The sequence below is a fragment of the Callionymus lyra genome, chromosome 19 (genome assembly GCF_982586985.1).
Source record: "Callionymus lyra chromosome 19, fCalLyr1.hap1.1, whole genome shotgun sequence".
In the NCBI taxonomy this organism is placed as follows: domain Eukaryota; kingdom Metazoa; phylum Chordata; class Actinopteri; order Syngnathiformes; family Callionymidae; genus Callionymus; species Callionymus lyra.
In genome coordinates this window covers 11,457,589-11,483,760 of record NC_141836.1, presented here as the reverse complement: position 1 = coordinate 11,483,760, position 26,172 = coordinate 11,457,589, and the positions used below count along the sequence as shown (strand labels likewise).

General features: G+C 37.9%; 1 protein-coding gene across 1 annotated transcript; it reads left to right on the top strand.

The window, feature by feature from the left end:
• The first annotated feature begins 1,159 nt into the window (after positions 1-1,159).
• On the top strand, positions 1,160-25,764 carry cacna1fa (calcium channel, voltage-dependent, L type, alpha 1F subunit a). The gene is made up of 44 exons (XM_087782293.1): positions 1,160-1,264; positions 2,449-2,588; positions 2,666-2,811; positions 3,940-4,092; positions 4,161-4,357; positions 4,420-4,523; positions 4,596-4,738; positions 4,810-4,878; positions 6,062-6,125; positions 6,219-6,245; positions 6,326-6,486; positions 6,552-6,777; positions 8,036-8,243; positions 8,302-8,422; positions 8,495-8,567; positions 10,764-10,827; positions 10,916-10,970; positions 11,423-11,519; positions 11,593-11,722; positions 11,794-11,853; positions 11,918-12,024; positions 13,160-13,247; positions 13,323-13,430; positions 13,493-13,545; positions 13,612-13,758; positions 13,827-14,028; positions 14,860-15,018; positions 15,099-15,209; positions 15,283-15,366; positions 16,321-16,344; positions 16,425-16,553; positions 16,613-16,678; positions 16,745-16,836; positions 17,546-17,705; positions 18,738-18,865; positions 18,929-19,025; positions 19,087-19,189; positions 19,249-19,350; positions 20,881-21,349; positions 21,710-21,871; positions 22,885-23,222; positions 24,328-24,440; positions 24,504-24,830; positions 25,453-25,764. Exons 1-44 carry the CDS (start codon positions 1,208-1,210, stop codon positions 25,657-25,659), a joined length of 5,871 nt encoding a protein of 1,956 aa, XP_087638419.1. The 5' UTR covers positions 1,160-1,207; the 3' UTR covers positions 25,660-25,764.
• Positions 25,765-26,172: the final 408 nt, after the last annotated feature.

Sequence of the window (26,172 nt, the reverse complement as noted above, 5' to 3'; positions counted from 1 at the left end):
CCCGAGGAAGATTTCCTCTGTCATCCCTTTAAACGGCTCAGCTGCTCTAATCCTGCCGGCTGACCACTGTGGATATGGGGACGCGTTTGTTCTCTGCCATTTTGTGCCTGCATGCTCAAAATTACTGCACTTCTATGTCTTGGAGATAACCTTTTTAGGAGTTTGGAATTGCATGGCAACAGTCATGCGGCGCCGGACATCCTCCTCCAGCTTATAATGTCTCAATTCGGATGATTATTTAAACTAATATCTGTTGTTTTTGGACGATAAACTGACATCTGTGATCCTTTTTTGGATCTGCAGAGCAACTTAGAAGTTGATGGTGGGCTTTTACATTCATTTTTTAAAAAGTGGCAGACATGGATGGTGTAAAGAAAGGTAAGAGATCTCAGAATATCAAAGTTGGATTATTTATAATAGTGTGTTTAGATTTATATGATCATTATTGTGTAGTTCTGTGACATATAAATACTTCCCTTGTTCCGTACATCAGCTTTAACGATTTAAAACAAGTTGCATTTCTGTCTTCATCACTAAGAGGTTATTATAAATGATTAAAATGATCAATAGAAATGATCATTTAAATGATAAAAAGTACCTGCTCAGGTGTTCATGTATAGAGGTGGGGACGGCACTGGGCCGTGTACCACAGGGCTCCTATTAAAGAAGTAGGTCACATCTGGTCTACGGCACAAGACCTTTAGGTATGAAAAGTGTCTCACGGTGGACACACATGCCGTGGTTTGAGCTCGTATAAGAAAATGGCAGAAGGTGAATTGTGTGTCTTTAAAAGCAGCTTCTATTAGTCAAAACATACTTATGGGATAACTTTATAATTGATTGTTTCCGACAGATCCACCTGCTGGAGGCGATGGAGGAAAAACCGACACCCTGGGGTCGACCGGCTCCGCCAGGAAGAGGGGCGGGGGGGCCAAGAAGGCCATGCAGGCCAACAAGTCTGCTCTCAGGGCCCCCCGAGCTCTTTGCTGCCTCACCCTCAGCAACCCCATCCGCATGGCAGCGCTGGCCCTGGTGGAGTGGAAATATCCTTCGCTTGTTGTCGTTGTAGCGCATAATATAATAATAATAATAATGTTTAGTGTGAATACGACTGAACAATCCTGCTGTGTTTTTAAAAGCCTTAATTGAAATCTCTAAGCCCTTCGATATTTTCATTCTCCTCGCCATTTTCGCCAACTGTGTTGCCATGGGGGTCACCAAGCCGTACCCCGATGATGACTCAAACGCTACCAACCACCAGCTGGTGAGTTGACAGATATATCAAAAAATCTTTAATTAAATAAATATATATGTCGCTTTTAGTGGATTCTTTAATGTGGTTTGTTTATTTTCTTTTAATCTGTATTGCTTATACTCTATATGCTGTATTATTAACTAAAGGAATCGATCTGATCTTTAATAATGATGTTTATTTGTTATTTTTTAAATGAATAATGTTTGCTTTATCTCTGTTTTCATTTAAAAGACATTGTGGTTAATGTCTTAAAAGTGCTACATCAATAATAATAAATCAATATAGTGTATATGTTGTAGTTTTTGCCAAAGAAAAATTGGTTTGAGGCTCATCAGCAAGAAAATATTCCTTAATTTTTCTTCATATCTCTTTTTCTCTCGCTATAAATATACTGTATATATCAGTTTAACTTTCTAAAAGAGAGTAAAATTAAGAAAACATGTTTCAACTGAGATGTTTTGGCTCTTCACTCTCCAGTCCCTCTTATGAAAAGCACTTGCGCTGACAATCAGTGAGAAGAAGATAATAGCGTTAAAAGGGGAAATGTTGTGGTGCGACCTCGGCCATGTGACCCTGTCAGGGATCATGACTTACTTAAATACCAACCATCTGTCCCGCCTCCTTTTATGTTTGTCTCCGCAGTTTAATAGAAAGAAGGTTCACTTCCAGCCTGTGACCTTTTTCTCTAGTCGTCGTTAAATGAGGTTTAGTACGAGACGTTTGTGTGTTTTTAGTTCAAAGAGTATCAGGGGACAGTAGACACAGTGTCTCCTGCTTCAGGATGGATGTTGGCAGATCCCTTGATCGGATTGTTTGCCGGTGATAATCCGACAGTTAAACGCACACACTTCCACCAAGTGATTCCTAAACATAATTCGCACCTTTTTCCAAAACAAATATATATCTTGCTTTCTTATTTTTGACTTATTATGACCCGTTTTAGACATGAAGTGACGGTTCAGTTGTGGTGATTAGCATTGAGCTAATGCTAGCGAGATCAGGATCCATGCCCCGGCTTAAGTGTGTGTCAGGCAGTAGGTTAAGAGGTTAGAAATCCAGAGCATCAGGAGATCTGTTACAGTACTTAACTAGGAAAGTACACGTTGTCAAAGTGTGGTCATGTTGTCATCCTCCCAACTAAATTCTATTGTCAGCTTTTTAGAAACTCAATATGCTTTATCTTGTCGTTTCAGGAACAAGTCGAATACGTCTTCTTAGTCATCTTCACCATAGAGACCTTCACCAAAATCCTGGCCTACGGTCTGGTCATGCACCCGAGCGCGTACATACGCAGCGGCTGGAACTTGCTGGATTTCGTCATCGTCATCGTCGGGTAACGCCGCGTCTTCATGAGGGTCTGATGGTGAACCCGAGGGGAGTTTAATATGACGCCACGGTGTGTCTGCGCAGGTTGTTCAGCGTGATGGCGGAGGGCATGACGGATCACAAGCCCGGGGAGGCCCACCACGCCGCGGGGAAACCTGGTGGTCTGGATGTAAAAGCCCTGAGGGCCTTCAGGGTGTTGAGACCCCTTCGGCTGGTTTCTGGAGTGCCAAGTAAGTTGGAAGAAAACTGGTCAAGCAGGGACTCATTTGATTAAAGATCAACAACTATAGGGCTGTAAGAAAATATTGATACACTTGAATATCACATTATTTTCTTAAAGATACTGTATCAATATTTGAAGCATTCAAAAAATGTTTTATTTTTTATCGTTGTTGTTTTACCCTTTTTTATTTCAATAACTTGTGAATGAAATAAAATGTCTTTTATTAATTTACATTTAACATGCGTTTGTACATTTTGGTAACGGAAAAAATAAAGCGGCAGTCATTACGTCCTCCGCAGCTAAAGGAATAATTGAATCCGGCTACAATTTTCTGATGACTGAGGACGAGAGGATACAGTCGCCTCTAGCAGCTTTTGAATCTGATTTTTGGCCATTTTTTGGTTTCAAAACAAATGAAAGCACTTACGACTTCGTCAAGAGTCATGTGGTCTGTAAATTCTGAACGCCAGAGTCAAGTACTGGACAATACTACCAATATATCCTTGTTACTACAGTATCACAATATTTCGCAATATATTGCGATGCGTATTCTTGCAAACACACCCTCCTTAACTTTAATATATTGAATTGTCAGAGGAATAAACAAAGATGTGCTTCCTTTATCCACTAACTTCGATAAATAGTTAAAATAAGTTATGTAGAATTAATACTTGAATATTTTTACCTAAATTATAGTTGGAAAATGGTCTAAACGCGATGATACAAATTTGACCCGCAGCGCCGGTTTATGTAGCCCCGACTGTTTAGCTTAAATCAAAGTAGATTAAAGATCACGTTAATATTGTGACCTATAATAGGTAAGTAAGTAAGTAAGTAAGTAATATTTATTTATATAGCGCTTTTCCAGACCAGGGTCACAAAGCGCTTTAACAATCAAAAAAATACTCAAAAAAGTATATACTTTAAAGATCAAGATAATACTGAGAACAACACAGGAGTTCCAGAAAATCAAGGAAAAGCCTGAACAAATAGAAACGTCTTAAGATGTTTCTTAAAGGAGTCAGTAGATCCATCAAGCGCAAAGAGAGAGGAAGATCGTTCCAAAGCTTAGGAGCAACAAGAGCAGAGATGCCTCCTGTCAGAGCTCGGTAGATAAAATTGTTTGACTCCTCAGGTCTCCAAATTGTGTTGAACTCCATCATGAAGGCCATGGTCCCTCTCCTCCACATCGGAATGCTGGTCATGTTCGTCATCATCATCTACGCCATCATCGGACTGGAGCTCTTCATCGGCAGGATGCACAAGACGTGCTACTTCCAGAGCACAGGTGTGAGGAAAATGAAGAATCCTTCTGATGATATCTTGTTTGACTTAAACCCCGTGATCCCGCCGCAGGCCTCATGGTGGAAGACGACCCGTCGCCCTGTGCGTTCGCCGGGAACGGTCGCTTCTGTCTCACCAACGGAACCGAGTGCCGGGGAAAGTGGGAAGGACCCAACGGCGGCATCACCAACTTCGACAACATCTTCTTCGCCATGCTTACAGTTTTCCAGTGCATCACCATGGAAGGCTGGACCGACGTGCTCTACTGGGTAAAAAAATCTCAGGAAAGTAAATGATTCATTTTCTCATTTTCACCATCTCTTCGCTGCAGATGAATGACGCAATCGGGTTTGAGATTCCGTGGGTTTATTTCGTCTCCCTCGTCATCTTCGGATCTTTTTTCATCATCAATCTTGTTCTGGGTGTGTTGAGCGGGTAAGCCGGTACCACAGAGTTGAAGTGAAAGTGAAAATGATCAAAGCTCAAGGCTGTAATTGTGGCTCTCAGTGAGTTTTCCAAGGAGAGAGAAAAGGCTGTAGCACGAGGTGAGCTTCAGAAGGCTCAGGAGAGCAAGCAGATGGAGGAGGATATGATCGGCTACATGGACTGGCTCATCGAGGCGGAGGATGTGGATGAAGAAGGGAACAAGCGTCAGTGCAAACACGATGATTCATCTTTGAAGTTTCATATCGTCATCATTACTTTTGATTTTCCTGTAAAGGAGCGGCCATTGCAAAGAAGAAGATGATGAAGAAGTTTGGATGGTACAAACACAGTGAGGACGGAGGAGGTTCGTCTATTTTACTGGTGTTAAACTGAAGGCATTTACACTACAACAGCAGAACTACACGTTTCATATAACACTACAACAGCAATAATACACATTTCATAAAACACTACAACAGCAGCAATACATGTTTCATATAACACTACAACAGCAGCACTACACGTTTCATAATACACTACAACAGCAGCACTACATGTTTCATAATACACTACAACAGCAATAATACACATTTCATAAAACACTACAACGGAAGCACTGAAAATCCCATTTAACACTACAACAGCAGCACTACACATTTCATAATACACTACAACAGCAGCACTACATGTTTCATAATACACTACAACAGCAGCACTACACATTTAATAATACACTACAACAGCAGCACTACACTTTTCATAAAACACTACAACGGAAGCACTGAAAATCCCATTAACACTACAACAGCAGCACTACACATTTCATAATACACTACAACATCAGCACTGTTAATTCCATAATACACTACAACAGCAGCAATACATTTCTCGTAATACACTACAACAGCAGAACTGTTAATTCCATAATACATTACAGAAGCATTGAAACATTGCTTATAATACACTACAACATCAGCACTGTAAATTCCATAATACACTTCAACAGCAGCAGTACATTTCCAATAAAACACTATAACAGCAGCACTACACATTTCATAATACACTACAACAGCAGCACTGTAAATTCCATAAAACATTACAACAGCAGCACTACACGTTTTCATAATACACTACAACAGCACCAATAAATATACTATAATAAACTACAACAGCACACTGTTAATTCCGTAATACACTACAACAGCACCAATACATATACTATAATACACTACAACAGCAGCAATACATATACTATAATACACTACAACAGCACACTGTTAATTCCATAAAACACTACAACAGCATCGATACATATCCCATAATACACTACAACAGCAGCAATACATATCTCATAATACAGTACAACGGCACCAAAACATATCCCATAATACACTACAACAGCACCAATACATATCCCATAATACACTACAACAGCTACAATACATATCCCATAATACACTACAACAGCAACAATACATATCCCATAATACACTACAACAGCTATATTTGTGGATCTTTCTAACGATAAGGTTCTTCTGTGTCTACAGAATCTGACTCTGACGACGATATCGCGTATCTGGACGATGACAACGGCTTCTGCGCGTCACTCATGTACGTCTGTGACCTTCACATGCGTCTGTGACCTTCACAAGCGTCTGTGACCTTCACGTTCACCTGTACTTGACTCTTTGTTCTTCTCCTCAGGGCTAAGATGATGGCCAACAGCTTCTGGTGAGATCATCTACAGTTATTTAGTGAAGATAATTCAAGTTAATATGACTTGTTACCGTGTTAACCATCATGTTCCTCAGTGACCAGCTGTGTCAGCTCAACCACACCTTCAGGAAGAACTGCAGAGTTGCCGTGAAGACCACCAACTTCTACTGGCTGGTTCTTCTGCTCGTGTTCCTCAACACGGTGGCGAGCGCCTCCGAGCATTATGGGCAACCAAAATGGCTGACGGAGATGCAAGGTAGAGGAACCTAACTCTCTCTCCTTCATCTTCTACCTTCTCACCGGTGACGCTCGTCCTCCCAGAGAGAGCCAACAAGATCCTGCTGCTGCTCTTCACCCTGGAGATGTTGATGAAGATGTACGCCTTCGGCCTCCAGATATACTTCATGGCGCTCTTCAATCGCTTCGACTGCTTCGTGGTGTGCGGTGGGATCCTGGAGACGCTGCTGGTGGAGATGAACCTCATCCCACCCATCGGCATCTCCGTCCTCCGCTGCATCCGCCTGCTCAGGATCTTCAAGATGACTCGGTACTAATGTGGATTTTACTGAAGATTTATGGAACTTATTTCATCATGTAATGAATACAAATTACATTCTTTGGTTCTGAGGGACTTTTATATGGAAGTAAATCAGTGCCATTATAACTTAAATGGTTGAATTTAAAATTAAAAATTTCTGCATATATTTTCTTTACACCATCATTTTTTTATTGAATTGTTTTCGGTGGGTTTTACGCGTTGAATTATTTTCAGGGAAATATTTAATTTAAATCATTTCTATATTGAATTTGTTTAGTTTATTTTTTTTTAATAATTGAATTTAAAAAAGGAATATTCGGAAAATGTGTTTTTGTACGGAATCTGCCAACATGAAAAAATTAAATATAATAATACTTAAAAAAAAAATATATATTAAAAAAACCTAAAAGAAATCATGTTAATACATGATAGTTGAGTACTATGTAATAATGTAATACTCCAGTATCATGTAATAACATAATAGTTGAGGGGGGGTTTGTATTTTTTTCAATGTTTTTTGTATTTCTTTTGTATTTTTTGTTTTCAATTCATTTTACATTAGCAGCTCCACTCTCTCAAAATTCTTATTATAAGAGGTTTTAACATCTTTTAAATTTTCACTTTTCGTTTTTAATAGATTATATTATTATAAAACACCAGAAATTCCACCTTTCAATTTATAATAATTGAACCGAATTATATTTAAAAAATTAAAATGCCTGAAAAAATTTCAATTAAAATAAAATAAAATCATTATTATGGCACTGATTTACTTCCATACATATGTCTCACAGAATTGAGTCCAATTTTGATTCATTACATCTGGGGTGTCAAACTGCTCCAGAAAAGGGCCGAGACGGTGCAGGTTTTGGATCAAACCGGTCGAGCACATATAGTCGAACCAATCAAGCGTCTGAAGACAGTCATCAATTAATTGTCAGTCAGGTGTTGCTTGTTCAAGCCGACACCTGATTGGTTAACTCATGTGTGATTGACCGGTTGGAACTAAAACCTGCACCGTCTCTGCCCTTTTCTGGACCAGTTTGACACCCGTGCATGATTTAAACAGTTAAAATAATAATATAAAAAAATAAAATAAATATTTTGGTGGCACTGATATATTTCTATATTTAAAAAATAATATTTAGGTTTAGTATGATATGGAAAAATGTATTATTTTGCAGAACTCATGGACACAAATAACATTTTCAAACCGTTCCATGTTGTTGATGCAACGATCATTTGTTGATCCTCTCTTGTGTTCCAGACACTGGGCGGCGTTGTCCGACCTGGTCAACTCGCTGCTCAACTCCATGAAGGCCATCTGCTCGCTCCTGCTGCTGCTCTTCCTCTTCCTCATCATCTTCGCGCTGCTGGGCATGCAGCTCTTCGGCGGCAAGTTCAACTTCGACGAGACCCAGATGAAGAGGAGCACCTTCGACTCCTTCCCTCAGGCCCTGCTCACCTGCTTCCAGGTGAGCTCGCGAACATCTCAATGTTCCTCCGACGTCACTGACTTCTTCTGGGCTTCAGATCCTGACCGGAGAGGACTGGAACGCCGTCATGTACGACGGCATCATGGCGTACGGGGGACCGGTGTTTCCCAACATGGTGGTCTGCATCTACTTCGTCATCCTCTTCGTCTGCGGCAACTGTATCCTTTTGAGGTATCTGCGGTTCCTTCGATGATCCGTGAGTGTGTTTGGATCCTCAACTCCATCGGCAGACATCTTGCTCAACGTCTTCTTGGCCATCGCTGTCGACAACTTGGCAGGAGGCGGAGGAAGCAAGAAAGTCGAGTACGTTCCACCATTTTGTTTCTCTATTGGTCACAATAGTCAGTTTCTATGGTGTTTCTATGAATACGTTTTAATTTTATTAAAAGGTTGTTTTTTTTTCTTTAAAGTTTTTACTACTTGATTGAACTTTCAGCCAATCATGCGACGTGCAGTCGATCACATGACCCTGTTCAACCAAGAAGCTTGTCTGGTGTCAATATTATTACGTTTTTGTAGTGTATTATGAAATGTGTAGTGCTGCTGTTGTAGTGTAATATGACATGTGTAGTGCTGCTGTTGTAGTGTATTATGAAACACTTAGTGCTGCTGTTGTAGTGTAATATGAAACTTGTAGTGCTGATGTTGTAGTGTAACATGAAACTTGAAGTGCTGCTGTTGTAGTGCAATATGAAACTTGTCGTGCTGCTGTTGTCGACTAATATGAAATTTGTAGTGCAGCTGTTGTAGTGTAATATGAAACTTGTAGTGCTGATGTTGTAGTGTAACATGAAACTTGAAGTGCTGCTGTTGTAGTGCAATATGAAACTTGTCGTGCTGCTGTTGTCGACTAATGTGAAATTTGTAGTGCAGCTGTTGTAGTGTATTATGAAACATGTAGTGCTGCTGTTGTAGTGTATTATGAAACATGTAGTGCTGCTGTTGTAGTGTATTATGAAACATGTAGTGCAGCTGTTGTAGTGTATTATGAAACATGTAGTGCTGCTGTTGTAGTGTATTATGAAACATGTAGTGCAGCTGTTGTAGTGTATTATGAAACATGTAGTGCTGCTGTTGTAGTGTAATATGAAATGTGTAGTGCTGCTGTTGTAGTGTAATATGCAATGTGTAGTGCTGCTATTGTAGTGTAATATGAAATGTGTAGTGCTGCTGTTGTAGTGTAATATGAAATGTGTAGTGCTGCTATTGTAGTGTAATATGAAATGTGTAGTGCTGCTGTTGTAGTCTAATATGAAATTTGTAGTGCTGCTGTTGTAGTGTAATATGAAACATGTAGTGCTGCTGTTGTAGTGTATTATGAAACATGTAGTGCTGCTGTTGTAGTGTATTATGAAACATGTAGTGCTGCTGTTGTAGTGTATTATGAAACATGTAGTGCTGCTGTTGTAGTGTATTATGAAACATGTAGTGCAGCTGTTGTAGTGTAACATGAAATGTGTAGTGCTGCTGTTGTAGTGTAATATGAAATGTGTAGTGCTGCTATTGTAGTGTAATATGAAATGTGTAGTGCTGCTGTTGTAGTGTAATATGAAATGTGTAGTGCTGCTATTGTAGTCTAATATGAAATGTGTAGTGCTGCTGTTGTAGTGTAATATGAAACATGTAGTGCTGCTGTTGTAGTGTAATATGAAATGTGTAGTGCTGCTGTTGTAGTGTAATATGAAATGTGTAGTGCTGCTGTTGTAGTGTAATATGAAATTTATAGTGCTGATGTTGTAGTGTAACATGAAGTGCTGCTGTTATAGTGTATTATGAAACATGTAGTGCTGCTGTTGTAGTGTAATATGACATTTTTAGTGGTGCTGTTGTAGTCTAATATAAAAGTAATGTGGTGCTAACGTTTCTGTATTGAATTTACAAGGCTTTAAAGTGCATTAATTTATTTTTTTTATGATTGGAATAAGAATTTAAAACTCTATCTGTTATTTTTTTTATTCAATTGTTAAAAAAGTAGTATAGTAGTCTAAGTACAATTAAATAATTTCATTAAAAAAATTCAACCTTTCAATATATAAAATATGCCTTAAAATCTATTAAATATATATATTTCAAAACATTTGAAATGTTAAACTCAACCATTATTAATATTCTCCTGGCACTGATATACTTCCATATGTTTTAACGTGTTTGTTCAACTCCCAAATACAAAATAAATAGCAGGTAAACAAAAAACATTAAAAGAAGATGAGAAGTCGAACTAGTAAAGTCTTCATAGTAAAACTTACATTTGCAGCAACACGTTTGAATATAAACATAGTTTCTGGCTCCACCCAGCGTCATAACAGTGTAACTGCAATATCAAGGAACTTCAGTTGCATCCGCTTTTTTTGCTAAATTAAATCTTTTTCTGTTGGTTTCCTGTTTTACTTTTCACTCCTCAGCAGGTCACCCAGTTTATTTGTTAGTAACATTGTTTAAAACAAATGCTACTGTTCTACAAAAAAATATTTAAAAAATGTGTGTTTTTGTCTGTTTTAGAGAGAAAAAGGAGGATGAAGAGGAATGGGACGAGGATGATGAGAAAGAGGATGAAGATGCAGGGGTAAATGTCAACCTTATTTCTGTTTTAATTTTTTTTTAAATGGAAGTATTGTTTAACTCAATAGAACATTTGTGTGTCGTGTTTGTAGAACGACGAGGACGACTGGCAGGACGAGGAGCTGCGAGCCATCGAGGGTCTGGAGGGTGAGTTTGAATCAATGTGGAAAAAAATGTAGAGTTAAAATACAACGACTTCAAGAAGGTAGTACACATGGAGACACATCTTGCAAAAATAAAAATAAAAACATTTCAGATCAAGTAATACAACTAAGCTTAATATTCTAAAATTATGATTTTTATTTAATTTCTTATGTCCTTTATTTTGTAGAAAATCTGAAATAAAAAGCACTTTATTTCCTAATATTTTGTAATATTCACCTAAATCTTTTTTAGGGGCTTTAAATACTTTCAAAATGACCAAAAGTCCTAAAACATAAAACCATATAATCCTATTTAGAGACGAGTTATGAACAGTATAATATTTTTAACCCCTAATGAGGGCCATACAGTCAACACTGATGCGTACTCCAACATTACTCATATTTTCCTGATGTATATTCAGAAGTTAAAGTATTTCATCATCCCTGTCGTTGCAGGAGTTGCTCCCATGAAGCCGGAGTTTTCCGGACCCAAAGAAAAGATCGTGCCGATCCCCGACGGAAGCTCTTTCTTCATCCTCGGGAAGAAAAACTGGTGAGTGAAAAAACACGATGGTTAAATTCACACTCTCTCAAATCAACCATTTTGTTTTTGATGTCTTTCAAAGCTTGCGTGTCGCGTGCCACAACCTCATCCATCACCCTTACTTCACCAACTTCATCCTCATCTTCATCATCCTCAGCAGCATCTCTCTGGCTGCTGAGGATCCCATCAAATCCCACTCTTTCCGAAACATCGTAAGACCTCATCGCGACGAAAAAGTGTCTCTCGACTAAAGATAACCCCTCATGTTTCCTCACATCATCAGGTTCTAGGATATGCCGATTACGTTTTCACGTCAGTCTTTACGGTGGAGATTGTGCTGAAGGTAAATTAGAAAGTGGAGAATCTGAGTTTTTAATCCTCATGATTGATTTGGTTTTGATTGACAGATGACGGTCTACGGAGCTTTTCTTCACACCGGCTCCTTCTGCAGAAACGCCTTCAACCTTCTTGACCTGCTGGTCGTCGGCGTTTCTCTCACGTCCTTCTTTCTTCAGTGAGTAGAAACTCTTTATGTTGAGCTATAAAGATGTCAGTGTTTAATATAAGATAAGGAACAGAGAATAGTGATGTCAAAAATGGTAAAAATGATGTAACATTTTGATGTATTTTTGACCGAGGAGGACATACACATAATTTAATTCACAGCTGTTTAAATTCAATATAAAATGTTGGTATAATAGTAGCGCCATGATTGGTTAAAAGTTCGATCAAGTAGCTCGGTACTCGTTTGGTACAGTCTAGCGGCACTATTACACTTCTTTTTTTTCTTTTATAAAGAAAAAATTAATTTCTTATTTAAATAATTTAATGAAATGGTTTATATGTAACATATTTTTTCAGTAAAATGTTTGAAAAAAAAGTTCAATAAGTCCAAAAGCGTTCAATAGGGTTTAATATTGTGATTTAAATCATTTAAAGATAACATTTCTAAACCCAATATTTGTTCATTCACAGACTTTCAAATTCAATATTCAAATTTCAAGCGCTTTGTGACCCTGGTCTGGAAAAGCGCTATATAAATAAATATTACTTACTTACTTACTTACTTTAGTCTAGTGTCACTATTGCACTTTAAACCTTGAATATTCTGACTGAAATGTGGTTGTTATTTAAAAAAAAAGATAAAATCTTATTTAAATAATTAAACAAACGAAATGGTTTTTATATTAAAAGGTTTAATTTCTTATTTTATGATTTTAATAAAAATGTTTAATATTGTTTTTTACACATAGAGTTTAATATTGTAAGTTCAATAATTAAAAAATAAAATGTCTAAAGTTAATATTTGTTAATTTATAGTCTTTCAAATTCAATATTAAAATTTCATAGAGCCACAGTGATTGGCTGAAGGTTCGATCAAGTAGCTCGGTACTCGTTTGACAATGTCTGGCACTTTTATACCAACATTTACCAATTTAAATAGATTAAATTGAGTTTTTTTTTTATTTCGAATTATCGAAATTATAATTAAAAAAAAAGTAATATTGGGATCAGACTCACTTTTATATGAAACAGTGGCAAATATATAAAGATACATTTTGTTTGGCTTAGACTCGTCTGGTTTAGTTCGACACTTCCATGACATTCAGGTTCATAAAAAAAACCTTTTTAAACATTTAACTTTGCAGCTCGAGCGCGATCTCCGTCGTCAAAATCCTGCGAGTTCTCCGAGTGCTGCGACCTCTGCGAGCCATCAACAGAGCCAAAGGTCTCAAAGTATGTCGCCCCGGAATTCAACCTGCTGTGTGCGTTTTTAAACATCATCTAATCACGACCATGTGTGTTTCTCAGAACGTGGTGCAGTGTGTGTTCGTAGCCATCCGCACCATCGGCAACATCCTCATCGTCACGACGCTCCTGCAGTTCATGTTCGCTTGCATCGGAGTGCAGCTCTTCAAGGTTTCAATCTCCTTTTTTATCATTTGTTTTTTGTGTGCTTTAACTCCTATTTTGTGCCGCAGGGTCGATTCTACAGCTGCACCGACGAAGCCAAACACACTCCAGACGAGTGCAAGTCAGTGTTTCTACGAAAGTCCTTCAGCAAGAGAGCGATTTGTAAAACGAATATATCTGCTCGTAGGGGAACGTTCGTGGTGTACAAAGACGGAGACATCAACCACCCCATGTTGAAGGAGAGGATCTGGGAAAACAGCGACTTCAACTTCGACAACGTTCTCTCGGGGATGCTGGCCTTGTTCACGGTGTCCACGTTCGAGGGCTGGCCGCAGTGAGTCGTCGCGTCACGTTTATCGTTTTAAAAACTATATTTGACTTTTAAATATCCTTGCACTCGAGGCTGCTCTACCGCGCCGTGGACGCCAACGCCATCAACCGAGGGCCCATTTACAACTACCGCGTGGAGATCTCCATCTTCTTCATCATCTACATCATCATCATCGCCTTCTTCATGATGAACATCTTCGTGGGGTTCGTCATCATCACGTTCAGAGAGCAGGGAGAGGCCGAGTTCAAGAACTGTGAGCTGAACAAGAACCAGGTCAGTGTTTCTGCAGAAGGATGTCGGTGGATTTTTACTGTTGAAACTTTGAATACTTTTTACTTAAATGGTGTTGTGTTTTTTTAATCATTTGATATGTTTTCTGTGTAATTTAATTCAAAAATGTCTTTATTGAATCGTTAATTTTTTTTAAAATTAATAATCTTTAATATTTAAATTATTGAAAATTCAATAGTTAATATTTTCTAAATTCAATATTTTTTTCATTTATAGCCTTTTAAATTCAATATTAAAATGTTGATATAAATGTGCAAAAAGTACTTTTGGAATTTTATATTGAATTTAAAAGTCTATGAATGAATAAAAATTAGAAAATGTATTTTTTCACTATTGTAATTAGAATATCAAAATCTATGTGTAAAAAAAATGTTTTAAAGAAGTATATGATATAAAAAAAAAAAAGGTTAACCCTATGTGTTATCTCTGGGTCAAAATGAGCCGAAAACAAATGTGTTTTTTGAATCCCTTGTGTTGTCTCCCCGGTTCAAGGTGCACGACCTCCACCACTGCATATGTATTTATAGTTCACCTTAACCCGGAGACAACAACACAAGGGATAACACAAACACATTTTTGAAAATTCAATTCAATTACTAAACAAAAGTAATTCAACCTTTTAGTATGAAAATATCAAGTGAAATTATTTAATTAAAACAAGTTAAACCTTTCAAATATACATTATTTAATTCAATTATTCGAAAAATCATTTAGTAGTTAAAAATACACGACATTTCAATTAAAAAAAAGGAAAGTTTTAACATTCTCAACATATATGTTTCAGTAAACCGTTTATCCGACTTCCCTCCGCAGCGTCAGTGTGTTTACTACGTACTCAAAGCTCAACCCATCAAGATTTATATTCCCAAAAACCCGTCCCAGCTCAAGTTCTGGAGAATCATCAACTCCAGCCAGTTCGAGTACATCATGTTCGTGCTGATCCTGGGCAACACGCTCACGCTGGCCATCCAGGTAACGTCTGCACACGGCACTTATGTTGTGTGTGATGGATTTTGACAGTTTCATTTCCATCTTCTCCGTTTCTCGTTCAGCATTACGAGCAGTCCAAGCTCTTCACCTCCGTCATGGACATCCTCAACATGATCTTCACGGTGATCTTCACCATCGAGATGGTCATCAAGCTCCTCGCTCTCCGTGCCCACGTGAGAAATCCTGTGTTTTTTTAAAACCGTGGTAGTTTTCAGGATTTTTAACCTGTTCACGTTAATGTCGCAGCACTACTTCATCGATCCGTGGAACTCCTTCGACGCGTTGATCGTGGTCGGCAGCGTGCTGGACATCGCCATCTCCGAATTCAGCGTGAGTTTATTGCCCCTGCCAAGGAGGTCGTGTGATCGTTCACCAGTCTGTCTGTTAACAGAACGACTTAAAAAAAGATATGTGAATAAAACAGGAAACAATGAGAGAATTAAATGATAATCAAACACATACAAATTACATAGAGACGCACAATATATACAGTATATTGATTGATTAATTATACACACAATTATTCTTCCCACATTCGGGAAAATTTGAGTAGTCACAGTAGAACACAAACAAGAAGAAACTCTTGTTTAAAAATACAAACACATTAAATTAAAAACATACATTGCACAATTTTAGTTATAATACATAATGATAATAATATTTTAAAATTAATACAAAAGTAATTAAAAAATAAAATGGATAATAATTACAAAAAGAACTATAGAAAACAAAACACAATAATAATGATACAATGACAATGATAAGATTTAATGAAAACAATAATTAATAAAATGATAGATAGATAGATGGATGGATGGATGGATGGTAGGTAGGTAGGTAGGTAGGTAGGTAGGTAATTGCAAGATTAGTAAACTATAGTATATACTGTTACTACAAATAATAATGATAATAAAATAAACAATTATTTTATGCAAAAATAAACAATTATTTTATGCAAAAATAAACAATTATTTTATGCAAATTATTTAAAATTAAAATTATTTAAATGAAAATAGGTAAAATGAACCAAATAATAAATAAAATAATGAGCTAACTTGTTAGTTTAATTGAACATAAAAAAAACAACTAAAAGCAAATACACATTTCTTTTGTTCTGAGGCCTCTCTCCACAAACAAGAAAATAAGCACATTTTTCTTTTTCCCCTGTTTTTTTTTATCACTTTACTAGACTCCAAGCAGCCTTAAAATAATTTCAATATTTTTTTCCATTTTGTTATTTTGTAAAAAGTTGTTAACTGCATGTTTTTGTCCTTCCTGCTCCAGGGAGGAGGTGGACATCACGGAGAGGTGAGAGCTTCACTTCCTTCTTCACACTCTTCACTCCCCACTCTCCTCCTCTGAGCAGCTCATCTTTGCTTCCCTCGTAGGGCAAAGGAGAAAGTGGCAAAGTGTCCATCACCTTCTTCCGTCTGTTCCGAGTGCTGAGGCTGGTGAAGCTGCTGAGTAAAGGCGAAGGCATTCGAACTCTCCTCTGGACGTTCGTCAAGTCTCTCCAGGTCAGCGACGCTCGATCAACGAGGGGGAAATATCGGCAACTCACCAAGTTTCTCCGCAGGCGTTGCCTTATGTCGGCCTTTTGATCGCCATGATCTTCTTCATCTACGCCGTGATCGGGATGCAGGTGAGACCAGTCGTGTCCTTCACAGGTGGAGCTTCAACTCTCATTTTTTATCTCTATTTTTCTTAGACGTTTGGAAAAATCGCTATTGACGACGACACCGATATTAACAGGAGCTGCAACTTCCAGACTTTCTTCATGGCTGTTCTCGTTCTGTTCAGGTCAGACCAGTTTTATTTGTTTATTAATTCTGAAACAAAATAAATCCCGGATCAAATTTAAAAACTATTAAATTAAATTCCGAAAACAAATATATAATTTAGAGGGACACATTTTGAAACCCTAAAACAAAAATTAAAATAAACTGAATTTTTTTTTTAATTTCTTGAATCTTGTTCAGAAACTCTAAACAAATCTAGAAGAATTTCCTGAATTTCCTTAAAAAAAAACATTAAAAAGTTATTAAGAAACTGACATTTTCTTTTATTCTGCAACAAAAAAAATTTAGCAAAAAAAAAAATGTACAAACTCAGATTTTTTCAAAATAAATTAGCTAAAAATGTAGATTTGCTTCATGAGTTTCATATTGTTCAATTTTTAATTTTTGTTTCACGAGTTTGTTCATTTGTTTCAGGAAATTGCAATTTAGTTTCAGAGTTTGTAAGTTAGTTCTGCACCTCTGGGCCACCGTACGATCTGGACCGACTAGTCTTTTGAGGATCCGTAACTCTCTGTGGTGCAGAAGCAAACTTAACTCTTGTTGTGCCTACTTTTTGTGGTGTTCCTCGATATTACTAACAGTGATTTGAATTAAAATACGTTTTTTAAAACAATAATTAAGTCAAATAACGTGTCAAAAATGCTGTTTATTAATCGATATCTAGTATAACTATCCCTTAGCTTGTGGATCACGGGTTTAAAACTTTACAGATGTGCCACCGGAGAGCAGTGGCAGGAGATCATGTTGGCGGCGCTGCCCGGCAGACGCTGTGACCCGGAGTCTGACACGGAACCTGGCGAGGAGTATTCTTGTGGCAGCAACCTGTCCTACATCTACTTCATCAGCTTCTTCATGCTGTGCGCTTACCTGGTGAGTCTAGAATCACATCCTTCCACGTGTTTTCTAATCTCCTTCGTTTCTGTTTTAGAAATGCTTGTTTTAAAAGATGTTTGCATGGATTTCATTATTTAGAGAATGAAGCTCAGACAAAAACACCATCGTCATAAATATGCTAATTATTTTTTAATTGTTAATCAACACATTTTAAAAAAGTACTTCTTCCTACTCATTTTTCAAAATACAGGGTTTTGTTATGTTTTCTTTTTTTTATTCTGCTTTTTTGTTTAATTGGTGTTTTGCTATTTTGTATGAACAAATAATTTAGACATTTAATTTAGTTTGAAAACAAAATCAAAATAAATAAGTTAATTCATTCAAATGATTGTAATTAAAACACACTTAACACAACATCAGAATATTGAATGGTTTAATTAAAAATTTTAAATGTTGAAACATTTAATTGTTTTTAAGCGTTAAATCATTTTTATACTGAAAGGTTGAATTAGTTTTTATTTAATTATCGATTTCAATTATTTTCTGTATTGAAATGTTACTCAAAAAATGTATTTAATAAAAAAAAAATCGAAAATGTTCAAATTAATTAAATTTTTAATTCTAATAATTAAAAAATAAATTCTTTAAATGATCTGGGTCTTTTCATAGCATTTTAAATTCAATATGAAAATATTGGTATATAAGCGCTACAAGACAATACCAACAGAGTACCGAGCTTCTTGATCAAACTTTTATCCAATCATGTGACGCGCAGACGATCATGTGACATTTTTATATTGAATTGAGGCTATTGAGTGAGGCTATACATTTATAAATATCTCATTTAGAAAATTGATTTTTGGATTATTGGAATTAGAATATCAAACTGTATATGGAATAAGACGTTTCGATTTTTGAATTGTTTAATTCAATCATTTAATATTCAGATGATAGACTTCCATACATGTCGCTGTTAAACATCTCGTGACACTCTGGTTTCCTCCCACCGTCCAAAAAAGTCAACAGACTGAGGTTTATAACTACAATTATCACGTCTCCTGTCACCAGATCATCAACTTGTTCATCGCCGTCATCATGGACAACTTTGAGTACCTGACGCGTGATTGGACGGTGCTCGGGACTCACCACCTGGACGAGTTCAAGAGAGTCTGGTCCGACTACGACCCAGAAGCCACGTGAGTGTTCCCCGACAGTATTCTCCTAAGTCGTACTTCATCTTAACCTTCTTATCTTCTCAGGGGTCGCATTAAGCACATCGACGTGGTCACCATGCTGCGGAGGATCCAGCCGCCTCTGGGTTTTGGGAAACTGTGTCCTCATCGAGTCGCTTGCAAAGTGAGTTTATTTCCTTGAACTCCCGTCGTTCACGAGCGCTGACCGACCCGTTCCATCTCAGAGGCTGGTGTCCATGAACGTGCCCCTGTACCCCGACGGCACCGTCTCCTTCAACGCCACCCTGTTCGCTCTGGTGCGGACGTCCCTCAAGATCAAGACCGAAGGTATCTCGTCTTTTCTTCTTCTTAAAGTCCATCTCACGAGCCGCTGGTGTCTCACGCAGGCGCCATCGACCAGCAGAACGAGGAGCTGAAGCTGATCATTAAGAAACTGTGGAAACGAACCAAACCCAAGCTGATCGATGAAGTCATTCCTCCCCCTAGAGGTGCGAACGCAAATGACGCCTTCCTCATCAATCATTTAAGAGTAGATGCTATCAGAATCAGAATCCCTTTATTGTCCCGCGAGGGGAAATTCGTTTTAACAACAGCAAGAGCAATATACCAGAAAAAATAAAACACCCAGAAATACAATATTAAAAATAAAAGAAAAAATCTAAATAGAATAGAAAATAAATCTGCACTATATTATATACACAATCATATTTACAAAAATAACAAGAAAGGTGCAGTTAGATAGTTATCTGGCTGTGTTATTGTTGTGGAGTCTGATGGCAGTAGGGAGGAAGGACCTGCGGTACCTCACCCTCACACACCTGGGATGGAGCATCCTATCACTGATGGAGCTCCTCAATGCCCTCAGTGTGTGCTGGATAGGGTGAGACAAGTTCCTCCTCATGCAGCCCAGCTTGCTCCGTATACTCCTCCCAGACACTTCCTCCACAGGATCCAGGGCCCTCGCTGTTTTCACATGCAGTCTCTTTTTGAACTGAAAATACTCACACTTGATACACAAATTTTGCTCGACTTTTGGACAATCAAACAAATACTGAAAGTAAGAGAAGTTGATCAAAAAGGGAATATATTCTCCATAATTGATTTAATTTGATAGTAATTTAATAAAATATACATTTAGAAAATATATTTCAATACATTTAAATATGAATATATATAATATGAATATACATATAATTATACTGAAGTTAACTACACATAATAACAGTGATTGTGTGCGGTTAAGAATCACACTGAACTGAATAAACCAAATTTGATTGATTTATTATTTGTATTTTAACTGAGTGGCATTGAATTATATTATCAGGGAAGTCAAAAGTTAACATTACTCATTGCAAGGTGTTGATTTTACCCATATATATCAATCAATATGAATAATAATTTGGTAAACCTAAAACATTTCAACTGTTGCTTCTATTAGCATGAAGTTTAATTCATACAGTAATTGTTCCTTAAATCTATTCAATTGTATTATGTGTCACTTTGAATTAAATGTTATTTCTGTTAACAGAGGAATTATAATTAGAATACAAAATATTATTTCTCATAATCAAATGATAATCAATACAATATTATTCTTTAATAAAAGGTTCGCTTAATTAACCCTATCTCAGGGTCAAGGTGACCCGAAGACAAATGTCTCTGGATGTATTTATTGAAGGGAGGTCGTTCACCTTGACCCAGAGGCAACACAATGGATACCACAAATACATTTGTTTTTCGGGCCTCCGGTTTACCTTGTACCAGAGGCAACACAAGGATACCACAAACACATTTGTTTTTCGGGCCTCCGGGTCACCTTGACCCAGAGGCAACACAAGGATACCATAAACACATTTGTTTTTCGGGCCTCCGGGTCACCTTGACCCAGAGGCAACACAAGTGTTCCCAAAAACACATTAGTTTTCAAGCCTTCGGGTCACCTTGAGCCAGAGGCAACACAAGGATACCTCAAAACCCATTTGTTTGTTGTCCTAACATGTGACCCCTCTGACCTCCAGGTGATGAGGTGACGTGCGGGAAGGTCTACGCCAGCTTCTTGATTCAGGACTATTTCAAAAAGTACAGGAAGCGTAAAGAGCGGGAAAGGAAGTTGAAGAGGAAGGACCGGGCGGCGGCTCTTCAGGTGATGACCACGAAAACCCTCGTCCTTTCGATTACAATCGTAATCAAACGTGTGTCTTCCTGTCCTCAGCTCGGGCTGAGGACTCTGCAGGACCTGGCGCCGGAGATGCGTCTGGCGATGGCCTGCGACCTGGAGGACGAGGACGAGATATTCGACAGCGAGGCCGGGACGTCGGTCAACAACACGCCGGCCCCCACGCCCATGCCGCCCATAGAGGTCCTGGTGGAGCAGACGTCCGTGATGATGGAGCCTCCTGTGGTGACGCAGCAGGTGACCAGGATGCAGCTGCACAGGCAGAGTGTTGTCACGGAGCAGCCCGTCGGGTCCACTGGACTCCCTTTCAGGTGCGTGTCCGACTCCTCCTGCAGCTCCTGAATCACACTTTAATATTCGATGTGTTTGAATTCCAGTCAGGCGGCTCCTCCCCCTGCTCCTGTTTCTTCTCCTCCCCCTACTCCTGCTCCTGTTTCTGTTTATTCTCCTCCCCATAATCCTGCTCCTGTTTCTGCTCCTGTTTCTGTTTATTCTCCTCCCCATAATCCTGCTCCTGTTTCTGTTTATTCTCCTCCCCATAATCCTGCTCCTGTTTCTGCTCCTACTCCTACTCCTACTCCTGCTCCTGCTCCTATTTCTACCCCTGCTCCTACCCCTGCTCCTACTCTTGCTCCTACTCCTGCTCCTACTCTTGCTCCTACTCTTGCTCCTTCTCCCGCTCCTACTCCTGCTCCTGCTCCTGCTCCTTGTCCACCTCCTCAAATAGAGGTTGAATATGTGAGACCTGAAGTCGCACCGGAGGAGTCAAACATGACGGCAGCAGAGAGTTTCTATAGTGAGGGAGACGCTGCCAGTTTGGCTTCAATGGACAGGTGAGAGATTTTATTCTTTGTTATTCATTGAAAAAGTCTCTTTAATCGAAAAAGAATCTAGCATAAACTGGCTTCAATGAAAGAAAATGTATTTAAAAACAACAACATTTAAAGCAATTTTTATTTATGGAAGCAGCTTTTTTAAATTTTTTTATTGAGATTCTTTTGACGTATTTTTTTATAAACAGTTTTTTTTAACTTCATTGTTTAAATTAAAGGATTTTTTTATTTATTTAAAATATTTTGTTTGAAGATTTATTTATTTAAATTATTCCCTTTTTTTTTTTTTAAGCAACTTTTTTCTTTCATCTACATTTTTTTTATATAGAAAATATTAACTGTCTTTTTTTTAACTAAAATCTTTTTTATTTGAAGAAGCTTTTTTAAGACTGCATTTTTAGAGATTAAAGCAATTTTTTTTTCATATCAAGCAACTTTTCATCATTGAAAATATTTTAGCTTTCTTTATTTTAAGATTTTTTAACTTAGAATATTTTTTTTTAATTGAAATTTATTTTTAAATATTTGCATTTGATTGAAGCTACTTTTTTCATTGAAATTATTTCTACTTTTTAATTTGAATCAAGCTATTTTCTTTTATTGAAAATATGAACGTTTTTATTTACTGAACATTTTTGTATTTGAAGAAACTTTTTAAGACTTTTTTTATTTTAAATTGAAGTGATACTAAGCAACTTTTTTGATTAACTGTTTTGTTTTACTGAAACCTTTTTTTTTTTTTAATTGAAGCAACTATTTTATTCAAAAATATTTTTATTTGATTGAAGCAACTTGTTTTCTTTGAATTAAATCTTTTTTTGGAGGATTTAAGAAACTTTTTTGTTTAAAATGTTTCATTTGAAGAGACTTTTTTTTCATCCATTCATTCCTGACACACATCTTAATATGATTGGACACTTTTTACTAAATCACCAACTTTTCAAGTAGCTCTAAAAACAACAGTTATAATTCGCATGAATGTAACTCAGGTTCTCGATCCACCTCCTCTGCAGGTTCGTGTATCCTGAGGCCGTCTCTCCGGCCCCCACAGAATCGGTCTATAACGGCGAGGGAACCTACGACGCCGTCGACACCAACGGTTACGTCAACGGTTACAACGGCGAGAGCGCCGCCCCGAGCCCCTGCCCCGCCTACGGGTACGACGGGAACGGCTACGTCAACGGCTACAACGGGGCCGACAGGGTCCTCACGGCGAACGGCAACGGCAGCTCGGTGGGAGGAGGACGTGAAAACGGCGGCAGCGTCTACGCAGGAAACGGCTACAATGGAAGCGAGAACGGCAGCCGGCAGCCGTTCGTCAGGAGGAGGCTGCTGCCCACCATTCCTAGAGGTGAGCTTTTCTCAACTTTCACTTTGTTACAGACCATCTCTGCCTAAGAACACGATACAGGAATAAACATCTAATGTTAGAGCAGGTCCAGTGATCTTAGTAACATATACTGAAGATGGAAGTTCCTTCAGAGAAGTCAATGGTTTTTCTTAAGAATATGCATTTTATGAATAATTTAATTCAATAATTTGTACATTAAAAACACTTATTTTTATATATATATATATATATATATTTTTTTTTAAATATTATTTAATTAAAGAATTTTAATATTTTCAAAAAATATATTTTTTACACATTGGGTTTTCATTGAATTCCAAAAATTCCAAAATATAATGTTAATACTTTTCAATTAATGTTCTTAAAATTCACTATTGTCTGATGGCGCTTTTATACCAACATTCCAATATTACGTTTAAAATGAAATTAGAAATATTGATTTTAGAAAAAAAGTATAAAAAGTCTATAAATATATAGAGTTTTTACGGTTTGATTCATATAAACTTTATACATATATTAAAATGCATTTTTTTTTAAACATATAAAGTCACACTTTAAATGTAAAAATGTCAATAAACACATTATTTAATTCATGTATATTTAATAAAAACTCAAAATTTCGAAATATAAATTTGTCAAGTCAAATATTCAATAAAACTAATTAATTGCTTTTAAATAGCTAATAAATATTTAACAAAGTTATTTGAAATTTAAGAAATCAAATACAAGCAAAATATTTTCACAAAGGAACATAAACTTTTACTTCAAAGGAAAAAAAAGGATTTCCATGGAGATCAATATATATTAGGAATAAGAACGGTTTCAGCTGAATTTAAACATAAATAAAAAAGAATAGGAAGAATAAGTGAAAATTATTGATGGATGTGGAAAACAAACTAAAGAAAACAAACTAAATAAATTATTCTATCCATATTCTCTATCTATATTCAACATTTTTAAACGACCACAGAAATGAGCTCAATCGCACAGCAGGTGGCAGTAGCATTCCTCAACCCCAAAGAAGAAGTGGCTCAGCTCTTAGAAGGATTGTGAAAATATTCTAAAATAATCAATTATTTAAAGAAACGTTCTTCTCTCGTCTCAGGACGTAGACCTTCGTTTAACTTCCAGTGTCTGAAGCCACAGAGCAGCGTGGACGACCTGCCCATCCCCGGGAACTACCGCGGCAACACGTCTCCTTTGAGATCTCGTTTACAGGTAAGTCATCCATCGACGCCGCCTTGAAGATTTAATATCTCATCCCCGATCTCTCCCCTCCAGACCCAGCACAGTCTGGACTCCAGACGCAGCAGCGTGTCCTCCCTGTCGTCCTCGTCCTGGGCCAACACGGCGGCCGCGGGACACACTCCCGTCCCCGGGATCGTCCCTCCTCAGGGCCGCAGAGGGAAGCTGCTCTACACTCCCATGATGCTTCTGGACGAAGCCACGGGCAAAACTCAACCCTTGTGGAACGACCGCGCGGCCAGTCTGCCCGCCAGAAGTCGCCCGGGCTGGTACCCGGGTCAGAGCAGGACCTTCACCAGCACCCGGCTGCCGGTCCCCCAGGGATTCGTCGACAAGGGCAGCGCCGACAGTTTGGTGGAGTCGGTGAGTGAGAGTTATCGCAAGGAAATACCATCGTTATTTTTTACGATATTGTATCGATATTCAACAGCATAGTTTCCTTTTTAATAAAACTATCAAGCCACTAGATGGCAGCAGACTTTACGTCCTCCTCGGCACAATGAAATCCAGCGAGATGACTGAGGACGAGAGGATACAGGCGACTCCAGCAGCTTTTAAAGCTGATGTTTGGACATATTTTTATAAACAAATGAATCCATCAAGATTGTTGTGGTCTGTAAATTCTACAACGTCAGAGTCAAGTACTTCGTACAGTATTGCGATATATCGTATTTTCGCGCCTCTATCGTATCACCAGATTCTTGACCGTACACACCACTAGGGGTTTAAAGATAGTCAACTCTAAGGCTGTAATTATGTATGGACTCTTATTTTTAGACCCACAATGCACTGCAACATTTTGAATATTTGTTTTTAAAAGCTCAGTTTATGTGAGGATACGTGTTAAGTTTTTTGTAGGATACTCCCGTAATATATTTCTACCTTCCTTTTCTGTGTTTTTAAGGTAAAAAAAACTTGACCTAATTCTTTTCAAAAACTTTATCGAATCGCCACGTAGCGTCAACGAAATGCTGGTTTGTTTCAGATCCTGATCTCCGAGGGTCTTGGGGCCTACGCCAGGGACCCGAAGTTCGTGACCTTTGCCAAGCGGGAGATCGCCGAAGCCTGCCACATGAGCCTGGACGAGATGGAGTGCGCCGCCGCCGACCTGATCGCCCGAGGAGCCAGCAGGTCGCTGTCCCGCCTGGAGGACGACCTGGCCGACGAAATGAACTGCGTCATCTCGTACTGACGCGCGTGGCTCTTGAACTTTTTCACTGTGGTTGTACAGTATGAACTGCTTTTTTAAAAAACTTTATTGATTTTTCGATGAAAACAGCTTGTAAAACTATCAGGAAGAGAATGAAATGCTTTTGTTTGCTAAATGCCAAAATACACGTTGATAGGTAAATAGAACTGCAGGTTAAAATAGTTATTTGAGGCAAATATTTCCCTTTGTATTCAAATTCCGAAAAGTACAATTAAGTGTCAATTAAAAAAAAAGAAAAATAAGAAGTACTTTCTTTCTTCGTTGTCACTGATAACTTGGAAAACGTTTAGTGTTAGCAAACAACATTAGCATTAGCATCCCGAGGACAGTTTCTCTCTCATGACAGACTGAATATTTTTGTGCTCGTTGTGTGCGTCTGATGACCATCTTGAAATATTATTTTATTCTGTTGCTCCTGGATTATGATCTGAACAGGAATTGCCCCAGTGCATTATGGGACTTTAGAGGTGCTAATGGTGCCCCTGGGTGTGACGT

What these genes read in the sequence shown, in the direction of transcription:
- cacna1fa (XM_087782293.1), top strand. Translation starts at nt 1,208, where the DNA reads ATGGGGGTCACCAAGCCGTACCCCGATGATGACTCAAACGCTACCAAC. An exon ending in CCTCTTCGTCTGCGGCAACT is followed by an intron (nt 8,423 to 8,494) that starts GTATCCTTTTGA and finishes CTCCATCGGCAG; the next exon opens with ACATCTTGCTCAACGTCTTC. An exon ending in AGTCATTCCTCCCCCTAGAG is followed by an intron (nt 19,351 to 20,880) that starts GTGCGAACGCAA and finishes TCTGACCTCCAG; the next exon opens with GTGATGAGGTGACGTGCGGG.